Raw genomic sequence first — 10,477 nt, 5'->3', positions numbered from 1 at the left:
AATAATTCTTATCAACATAAAAAAAACCCAACAAAAAGCTAATCAACTGTATTTTTTGTACTCGTTTTATCTGATTTTTGTTAAAAAGTTATATCTGTAGATTTTATTTCTCTTTAAATATTATTTTAGAATTTTCTAATTTGATATTATATTTTCATAAACAAAAACCTGAAAACGACAAAAGAAAAGAAAATTGGTTTCATTTGGGCTGTCAAAAGCAAGCCTTATTCATTATTCATCGACCAGCTGCAACCCAATCCACATTGACGACAATTCAAGAATTTTAGAGAGAGAGAGAGAAAGAGAGGAGAGCAGAGCATAGCATAGCAGCTCCATAGATAGATAGATCATAGATAGTGAGAGCTGTTCGAAGAGGAAGAAAACCCTAATGATCAACACTAGCTAGAAGAAGAACAACAAGTTGAGCTTAGATTCGAGTCGATTTGGTTTACTATCCTCGTTTTTCCCGAAAATCACATTGCATTTGGATATCTTCACTACGTGATAAAGGTAATGATCAGCTAAGTAAATTCCTCGTGAATGATTGAACTTGTATTGTTTTAGCTTGAAAGTTATTGGTTTTTTTGAGAGAATGTAGGTTACGTAGAATTAATTAGTGTTCCTTTATCAATTATTAGGAGGAAAAGCAATAGTAAGAAAGAAGGTGCAAATTTTAGGTGTAAACTATAAGGGATGATATATATAGGAATAGTATGAACTGAAATTGGTTTGAATCTGATGTCTCCCCTCACTGGTACTAAATTATTAAGCTCATCTGTAAGAAACGATAATTTGATTATGGTGGTTGTAGACGATTTGTTAGATGATTCACCATTACTAGTTATTTCTGCCACACAAATATATTAGTTTCTTATATGCTTTTGCCATAATTATTTTACAGGAATTTGTGATTTGGCTATGGAGAATTCCAAGGGACCATCAACAATAAGAAATATGTACAGTGGAAAACACTATTCCCTACCCCCTAAAAGTCCATTCCCAAGCATTACCCCATTTTATCCTGATTATACTACTGCAAGTGGAGCAAAAGGGATACCAAAGTATAGGGACGGAAATGTAAATTCACATCATCATCATCATCATCATCATCAACGTACTTCTTCTGAAAGCCTTCTAGTAGAAGAACAACCTTCATGGCTGGATGAACTTCTTGATGAACCAGAAACACCTGTAAGAAGAGGTCATCGGCGCTCATCAAGTGACTCTTTTACATATATGGAAGCAGCTAATGCCAACATAGAACATGCTGCACAAATTGAGTACAGATTGAGAAACATGAACTCTCAATCTCCTCCTTCATGGGGATCTCAAGATTTTGATCTTTATAAAGATGCTAGAAATGCATCTTTTTATGTAGAACATAATCCAATGACAAAAAACAAAAATCGGGGTTGGGATTCAGCAAATTCTTCTAGAGATGGATTTATTCTTCAAAATTCTACATCCTTGGGTGGTTCACAAGAGGTTAATAAGACTGTTTCACCAACAAATGAAAAGCAAGACACAGTTGAATCTTGTACTCAAGATGCACATAGTGATTCATCTAATACAAAGGGTTCTGCATCAGAAACAGACACTAAACGTGCCAAGCAGTAAGTAAATTCTCTTTCTCCTTTTTACATTTTGGGATTTAGGAAATGTAAATCATGTTTGCTGTGTTACAAGTTGACTCTGCTAGTTGAAATATGAAATTTAACACCTTTGTACATAAAATACAATCTCAATTTCCCCTCCTTTCTACTTTCAAAAAAGCTTTTTAGTGTAAAAGTAGAGTTGCTTCACAATAAATGGAGTGAGGTGCTGTTTCCTTTTGACTTAATGGACTTGATGGGGACATAACTTAATCTTGTAAGCTATTTCTTTTTGACTTAGTGTAGAAAGAACGACTTAATAGAGAAATTCATGGATAAGGATTATAAGGGGTATTCCCCATTAAGTCCTAACTTTTTTTATAATTTGGCCCCCTTTACTTTCCCACCTTTGGTTTGAAATATTTTACTTTCCTTTTCAAGATGGCATGTATGATAATCCTTGTTTTCTGGTGCCAATAAGGAAATGTAGTTTAACAATATTTTTAAAAGTTCCAAGTTGGTATTCCTGCTTTTGATAACGGGCCCCATCTGTATGAGTGGTTTTGGTAACATGTTCCACTAATAACAAAAGATTAAAGATGATGATCTGGATTTATCGTGTGATTATTAACTTTTATGAACAAATATAATAACAGGCAATTTGCTCAACGTTCTCGGGTGCGAAAGCTTCAATACATAGCAGAATTGGAAAGGAATGTACAAGCTTTACAGGTGGATTATAATTCAAACAAAAAACTTGTTATTGATATTTGATAGCTGTTTTATATATCTATACTTAAGATATATGATGTGATTGCAGGCAGAAGGTTCTGAGGTATCTGCTCAACTAAAGTTTCTAAACCAGCAAAGTCTTATTCTGAACATGGAGAACAAAGCACTGAAACAGCGGTTAGAGAATTTGGCTCAAGAGCAACTTATCAAATACTGTAAGTTTCTAAACATGCAAAATTTTAATGTAATTGGTCTACATCTTCTCTTATAATCTGGTTCTTTTCATATGTGAAAAATTGGTAAAAGAAGTGAGGCATTGCTGCATGAATTTGGTAAAATTGTAGCATTTAACTCTATTTCATAGGTGGAAAACTAAAGCAAATGTTGGTTTTTTGCAGTGGAACATGAAGTTTTAGAGAGAGAGATTGGCAGACTGAGAGGGTTGTATAAACAACAGCAACAACCAGCATCTGAAGAGCCGATTGTTAGGCATCAGCGAAGCAACAGTAGAGATAGTGTGGAATCTCAGTTTTCAAAATTATCTTTGAAAAACAAGGAATCGGGCCCACTTCGCATCTGAAAAACAAACATGTTTTTTGTTATATCTTTTGAGTTGACTAATCACAGTCTGACCGAAAAAAGGTCGTCTCTATAGCAAATGGTAAACTGTTTGCGGGATGAGGCCCTGGCCCCTGGGTGTTACCTTTTTTCTGCCTGTTTTTTTTGGGAGGTTATGTGTGCTTGTTTATGTGTATGTGTATGTGTATGTGTATGTGTATGTGTATGCGTATGTGTATGTGTATGTTTATGTGGATGTGGATGTGGGTGGTTTTGTTGTATTAAGCTAATTTAGCAACTTACTTGCGCCTAGTGGTGTCACTGGAGCTAGTGGTAACTATGGGAATATGGGGTGGTTTGTTTCCTCCTAATTGTCATTTATTTGGGGATTCCTTTCAACATTTTGTAATGATTATTCTTCTCTTAATGTTAATTTTAAGACTCTTGATGTAGCATTTTGTTTTCAAGATGATATTATTTTCTGGGAATGAGTAGATACAATAAGATTATGGTAAGATAATGTCATACAAAGACAAGAGAGAATACAGTAAGATTATAGTATAATTTTTATTTTTATAAATTATATAATAGGGGCCATTTAAATGAAGAATATGGTTCAAAACAAATTATCATTTTGTACCATATTTATTTAAAACTTTCATAACCCATCATGTTTCTACTAATTAATATCAATATTGAAGAGTTTTTAATATATATCTTATATTTATTAAACATTTAAATTAATATTGTGTAATAAATGAATATCAAATGATTGGTAGTTGAATAAGTTATTTATTATTGTAAACATGTCAATGATTTGAGAAACATACGGATACAAATCAAATATAAAATATAAGAGAAAATATATATAGAAAGAAGAATACAAAATAAATGGTTTAAGATACGTTATATGATGACATTTTTATTATAAGTTGAATTTTATACTATAACAGATGTCATCCAAACTAAATGGTTTAAGATAAATAATTTATCATTTACCATATGAACTTGAAATTTTTTAATTAATTTATTATTATATATAAAACTCCTTGCTAGGGCTTATTGAAATTATACCTAAGAAAAATCAATTGTGGAAAAATTCCCAAAAATATTCAAAATTAATGTTTTGCGGAAAAACTATTTTGTCCTAAAAATGTAAACTTAATCAAGTTTGAAAATTAGCGAGGTTCCTAACAATACACATATAAAAACAAGGCTCAAGCTCACCACACATTTTGTGGCATTCTTAAAGTCCAAGCTAATCCTTAACTTAAGCTAGAGTCTTTCATCTGAACACACATCAAAATAAGTTAAACAATGGATTTACCTAATGAGTTACCTGAGGTTGAATCATTCAGAGTGAGAGGATGTCAATCCAACTTACTCGAACCAACCCAAAAAAAAAAAAAAAAAACAATTTAAAACACAAAGAACACTTATGGTTTAATAACTTAAATCAAATCAAGGGTCTTATACGCCCAAAAGTTTTACATTAAACAAAGTCATTTCCAAAGGGATGCATAAGTACCACAATTTCCATAAAAAGGTAAGCCAAGATCAAACAATAAATATGATGTAATACATGCAACTACTCCCACCCTTTTGCCAATCTCATAAGTCCAACTCAACAACAAAGACCATATATATAGAGCTAAGTACAGATGACACTGCAAACTTTTGCACTAATATCCATAAAAAAAAGGTTCGATGGTTGTATATGAAGAGCTCATGGCTGACAACACTGTCAACTTTTGCACTTATATCAACAAACAGTCACTAGGGGTCATCATCCTAGGCCACACAAGGGGCAGTAAACATCTACTTGTGCATGTGAGGATTATCTTGAAATATACTCACAACAAACAAAAAGCAATTGATACCTGAGATCTCACGGTCACACTCATCCTAGCATGATATGCACAAATAGGATGCTTAAATCATTTTGAAAGTATATGAGCTTTTTTAACTTAACTTTAAGAAATCCAATAGTCATAAGATACAGGCTGGAAGTGTTGAGAATGAACTAGATAAATTTTGTGGTCATTCTTGAGCTTTTGGGTCGTTTTGGGTGTGACATACAATTCACACACAATCATATGAATGGCTTAGTATAATCCTAACCTTGTCATGTTGTGCTACTTTCCTTATTTTTTGTTTTGCTTATAACTTATGCAAGATAACTCATATTTTGGTCTAGTCTCTTCATATCCCCTTCTAAGGTCTCAATAAACATGTCTAGTGAATTTCATGTCAATCCAGTAATTAAAAAAATAATTAGGGCCTAATTACTTAATTAACTTTTAATTAAGTGATGATTAAGGTGTGGGGTCACTTAGGACTTGTAGTTAAGTGTTACTACAAATTAAAGTTGAGTACATACCCAAAATACATGTACTGTATAACTATGTTTGAATATGTTTTGAAATAATTGATACTATATTTACTCTTATATGTTATGTGGCCTTCATGAAATAATTGTGCATTGCATAAAATCATTTTGAATGAGAAAATGTTATTGGTTTGAAAACTTAATTGACCTAAAACCCAATTATGAGTATATATGAAATTGGTTATGGAATGGTATCAATTAACTATGGAATTAGTTATTGTAATGACAAGTATTACGATTGAACATAATCTTGAAATAAAAACATTATCATGAACTTGCTTTGTAAGAGAAAGTATCATATAATGAAACGATATCACAATTGGACTAAAACTTATGTACTAATAATTGCAATATTTTGTTCCATGCGAAAAGATGGGACATGACGATCTTTTGTTTTTGCAAAAGATGTAAATGACCTTCTCATTCTAGTTATCGAAAATAGCCATATAAAGCTTGTTTAGTCACGAGCAGTGAGACTTAAAGACCCAAATATGCACAAAGCACAGATAAAAAAACATATCATTATCGTTATGTGTTATGGTTTTGACTTTATTAAGTTATTTTTACTTCTTCATTTCACAGAAGATTGAAGGAACCAGCACTATAAGAGCATCGGCATACATAAATAAAAATCTGCATACATACACTCTCCAACAAGGTTCAATTTTAATAATATCTCCAATCGAGGAAAACAAAAAGAGGTTGCTCCCATAAATTTTTTAAAGCTACAAAGTGTTGCCAAATAGATCCCCCAAAAGAAACATAGGAAAGATACAAGCTCATGTGTGACGCCTTCGCTTGACATTTGCCTCATCATACGACTCCCACTTCTTGTGATCGAGAATGCTGATGTCATCCAGGTCAGCAATTGCTAGCAGATACTGAGTCAGCTTCACTAGTTCCCTGTCATTGTCTCTGTTTGCATGTGCTTTTCTGAAGGGCTTTATCGTCAATCCATTCTGTGGATTCATTACAAAGTTTCTCCGTAGATCATCAAACATTATTGTATTCTTTGAACTGTAAAACTGCAGAGCCAAATAATAGACACATTACTTTTAGTTATGACCAAATTACCCTTTTCATCGCATAAAAATAAGCAAAGCAGACCTCAGGAAAATGTGCCCAAATTAACCCAAGTGGTTTGCAGTCAAAGATTCCCCTACTATCTGATTGAACTGTGATCATTGCTAAATGGTCTAGAAGAGCAGTAATTTTGTAATCAGGATTACTCAGTACTCCAAGCTGTCCCATTTTCAGTTCCACCCATTTCATGCTGAAGAAGAATAAAATGATTTACTATTATTGGTAATCATCAAATCTAAAAAAAAAAAAATTAAAGCCTAACCTTGTTGCAGACCATATGATGATGTCATACTCTGCATAAACGGCTGATAAGAACTCATGAAGATCTGCACATGTGTTTCTCGGTTGTTTATTTGTTTTTAATTATTTAAGTGAGAATGATAAAGTAAAGGTTCTTACAAGGGCGCATGAGTTCAAGTGGATTTTCTGCTGTTGACCGATGGTCAAAGAGAGTATAGTCTATATCCAACACAAGAAGCTTCTTCCCCTTTCGACACGGATTTCGGAGTTCAATCTACAAATTTAATAAACATCCTTTTTCACATATCATAATCAAATACTATGCTATGCAAGGATCCTTTGAAATTATAACCTACATATAACTAAGATTAAGATATTGTTTCTTTTTTACTTAATGATGATTAGAAAGACAAAGACATGCCTTGTATTGATCAACACGTCTCCTTAGTTTCTGTTTGTTGACCTCTTTGTCTTTAATGTCTACAGCTTCATCTTGTCCGATTTCAAAATCATCAACAATCTCTGGAGCATCAACTTGATCCACGATTATATCATCTTCAACAGTACTGCATAAAATGGTTACAATCAAACACTTTTCCATCTGTAGAAAGACAATATACAAACTAATTCACTATGGCTTTAAAGCTTCTACTATGAGTAAGACCCTTAACTTTCTAGAATATATAAAATACCAATAACTGGATTAAATAAGAGAGCACGTGACTCAGGAAATAGAAGATATTGTGATATGCTCATTAATCATTATGTCCATGACAGATACAAGACTCTGATTTTTTAACCAATATATCAACAGAATGACATCTTGGCTAGTGTAGCACAGCACACAGAAGAGAAGATGGTGGATTGAAGTTGTGACATGCATACAAAAAATAATCAACGACATGCATTCAACAATGACAACTACAGGTGTTAATGAAGCCATGAAGATAGAGTTAAGAGGTCCAGGTTCCGTGCTTCAACTAAAAAAATAAGAGTGGACATTAACATTACAAATGTTTACAGTGTAGTGGCTCAAATGGAAGAACAAAGCAAGTTCTTCAAACCCTTTTCTGGCAAGAAACTGAGATTCACTAATTGAAATATATTTCAAAGTAGGTTGAAGATTACAAATTTGAGGTACAATTCATGCACATTCTATAACATTGGATCTTGATCTCAGAACATGAACTATGATTAAACCTGACTTATGATAACTTGACACAAAAGGATCACCAAAACTGAAAACAAATTGCTCGATAAATTGTTAAATTTGCTCCATTCTATAGTTTAAATTCTGAATGGGACAGGCTAACTAACTTATATTTAGTACTATATTAAGAACATGTTTATGAGAAGTAATAAGGTTGACAGCAGTTCACAATCATCTTTAAATTTAGTATTTTCTCCATGAAGCACATGTATGAAAGTCAGTAAGCATCCCACTAAAGACAGGTTTTCTTGTTCACATGTCAAGAGCCAATAGCATAGGGTAACTACGAAGATGATGACCCCTCAGGCTCAGGGACTTGCGATGAAAGCTTTCAATGAAATCAACACAAAAAAATAGACAGATATACTTTTATGCAGCCAACCGCATACAATTGGGACTATTCGCTGAAACATATTCAAAGGTCCAATCAATCATGCTAAACCTGCAACCCCTTTCACTTCAGCACAAACAAAATGCAGAAAATAACTGACAAATCAAAAACTTCATTTGTTGATGAAGAAACTGAAAGAAATTGGGACCACGTGAAGATAGACAAACACTTATAGGTTTACCCGATCATAGTCATCTTGAGAGAAGATTTGAGGGGTAGACCGGAGAGAAGGGTTGAATCATCTGCGAGTTTGGATCCAATTTTAGGGTAAAGAAGTTTCTGACGTTTGGGGAGTACGTTGGTCAGTTGGCATATGCGTCGTTTTAGTTCACCAACGGAGTCGTCGGCGCACACTCTGACGGTGTATTCCTTGCCACTCCATTTCACCGTCAGGGTTAGCTCCTCCTCCGTTACCGGAGACGTCAACGACGACGATGCCATTCAGGTCGTTGCTTGATTGAGGAGACTCTTCAGCAACGAAGAACGATGGCGCCGTGGCGGAAATCGAGGAAGAAAATTATAGACGCTTCTTTTTTACTTCTCTTTTTTGTACCCACCGTTCTCAAAACCTTTCATTTACACCTCAATTTGGTGCTGGGAAAATGGTGTCGAAGTTTTAACTTTTACGAATTAGTTTAATTGGTTTATGATTTATTTATTTTTTTCTTTTTGGCTTTTTAGGGGAATAATATGGGTTGGAGAGAGTTTAAAATCCACTTTTGAGATTATAAATGGGGTAAACTGGTTACTCCTTTGTTATTGTCTTGGAAATTCAATTCCCTATAGCATTGATTAATGGTGTGGTGCATACAATCGGCCAAGCTCAAGTAAATTTTCTTAGAATACCCATTATAATTTGATTTATGAATCTGTAAATCGCATGCTAGTTAGGGCTAGATTTGCTCAGTTTCTGCACGATAGAAAACTAGGAGAGATGCATTGTTTGCATATTGTATGAGTTTGTAGACTTACATGCTAGTTCTGATTAGTCAGTGATATGTTGGCTTGTTATGTGATGCCCGGTAGCCTAGGAAGCATGGGATGCTAGATTGGGTTTGATTTGGATGTGTGGGCAGTCAGTAGCAGGAGTGGAAGCTCCTAGTATGAGTTGTAGTATGTGGGATTGGAGTGATATTGCATGAATGTTGATTGCTTTGTGCTTTGTGAAACTCATAAGTGATGTCAGTTAGTTATTGAGTGAATATGTCAAGTCACATGTGGCAAAGGTTGGATAATATCAGAGTGACGGATTTGAACCTATTGCACAGCTCTTGTTTGAGTCTAACCGTTGTAGGGATGAGTCTGTTACTCGAATGATTATCTAAGCTCTGTTGCATGTGATTGTGTTCATAAGGTGGCTAACTGACATTATGAAGAGTTCTTCAGCAGCTGATGGCAGGGTGAGGTCAGGAACCTAGGAAAGCCTAGGGATTGCTTCAGTGGTTTTGTTGTGCGGGTTAGCAAGTGCATGTGTATGGAATTAAGAAGGTGACTTAGGGGATTCATGAGGATTCGTGAGGAATGTATGGATAAGTGTGGAAGGTGGTATTAGGCCCATACTACTGAAAGCACAGGATCCATACTTGAATCAGGAAGAGTCTTGGCGAACCTAAGAAGCCTTTAGGGTGAGGATTTATATTCGGATCTCTTGCATGTTGTTTCTGATGGGTTTTCCTATGTGCACATGCAAAACCCTAAAGCTTTGGATCTAGGTTTCTCTATTGTACATGCAAATTTATCCAAAGCTTGTAAACCCTAATCTAGCATGCTATAAAAATCGAAATCTACAACTAAAACAAGTTTAGATGATTACCTTTGATAGTAGTAAGAATCTTCAATCTTCAAGAGCTTAGTATCATAATTGTAATACCTCTAGTTGCTCACAAACACCAAGGCAGGAAGATGATTAAGAAGAGAGGGAATGGAGGCTTAATTTTGGCTCTAAGAATTACGGTTTCTTCTGGTAGCCGAAATATGAAACCCTATGGGTCCTTAAATAGCTGAGCTGCTAGGGTTTCAGTCAAAACCCTAATTGGATAGCTTAGGCCCTAAGTAACTCCAAGAACCTTCTGGAATAGGTCCTTTGGACGATTTCAAGGTGGGCTTCCACCCTAATTTCGTCCACTCCCTTAATCCACAAGATCCACAACCCAAAATCAATTATCTTATAATTGACAATTCCAGTCCCCTTTATTTAATTAATCTCTTTCAGCCACAAAATTAATTCTTAATTAATTCTTGACCAATATTAATTAAACAATATGATTTCTCTTTTAATATAT

General features: G+C 34.3%; 2 protein-coding genes across 2 annotated transcripts; one reads left to right on the top strand and one right to left on the bottom strand.

The window, feature by feature from the left end:
* Positions 1 to 202: 202 nt before the first annotated feature.
* Positions 203 to 3,334, top strand: LOC111877996 (uncharacterized protein At4g06598). The gene is made up of 5 exons (XM_023874499.3): positions 203 to 510; positions 902 to 1,613; positions 2,249 to 2,324; positions 2,413 to 2,539; positions 2,723 to 3,334. Exons 2-5 carry the CDS (start codon positions 919 to 921, stop codon positions 2,902 to 2,904), a joined length of 1,080 nt encoding a protein of 359 aa, XP_023730267.1. The 5' UTR covers positions 203 to 510; positions 902 to 918; the 3' UTR covers positions 2,905 to 3,334.
* A 2,523-nt stretch (positions 3,335 to 5,857) lies between these two features.
* Positions 5,858 to 8,767, bottom strand: LOC111877997 (ubiquitin-like domain-containing CTD phosphatase). The gene is made up of 6 exons (XM_023874500.1): positions 8,377 to 8,767; positions 7,016 to 7,160; positions 6,754 to 6,868; positions 6,617 to 6,680; positions 6,379 to 6,544; positions 5,858 to 6,296 (listed from the first exon to the last, which is right to left on the bottom strand). The coding sequence occupies exons 1-6, from the start codon at positions 8,634 to 8,636 to the stop codon at positions 6,051 to 6,053; spliced, it is 996 nt and encodes a 331-aa protein (XP_023730268.1). The 5' UTR covers positions 8,637 to 8,767; the 3' UTR covers positions 5,858 to 6,050.
* Between the last annotated feature and the right edge of the window lie 1,710 nt (positions 8,768 to 10,477).

This window comes from Lactuca sativa, chromosome 5 (assembly GCF_002870075.4).
Source record: "Lactuca sativa cultivar Salinas chromosome 5, Lsat_Salinas_v11, whole genome shotgun sequence".
Classification (NCBI taxonomy): domain Eukaryota; kingdom Viridiplantae; phylum Streptophyta; class Magnoliopsida; order Asterales; family Asteraceae; genus Lactuca; species Lactuca sativa.
This window is presented reverse-complemented; position numbering and strand designations above follow the sequence as displayed.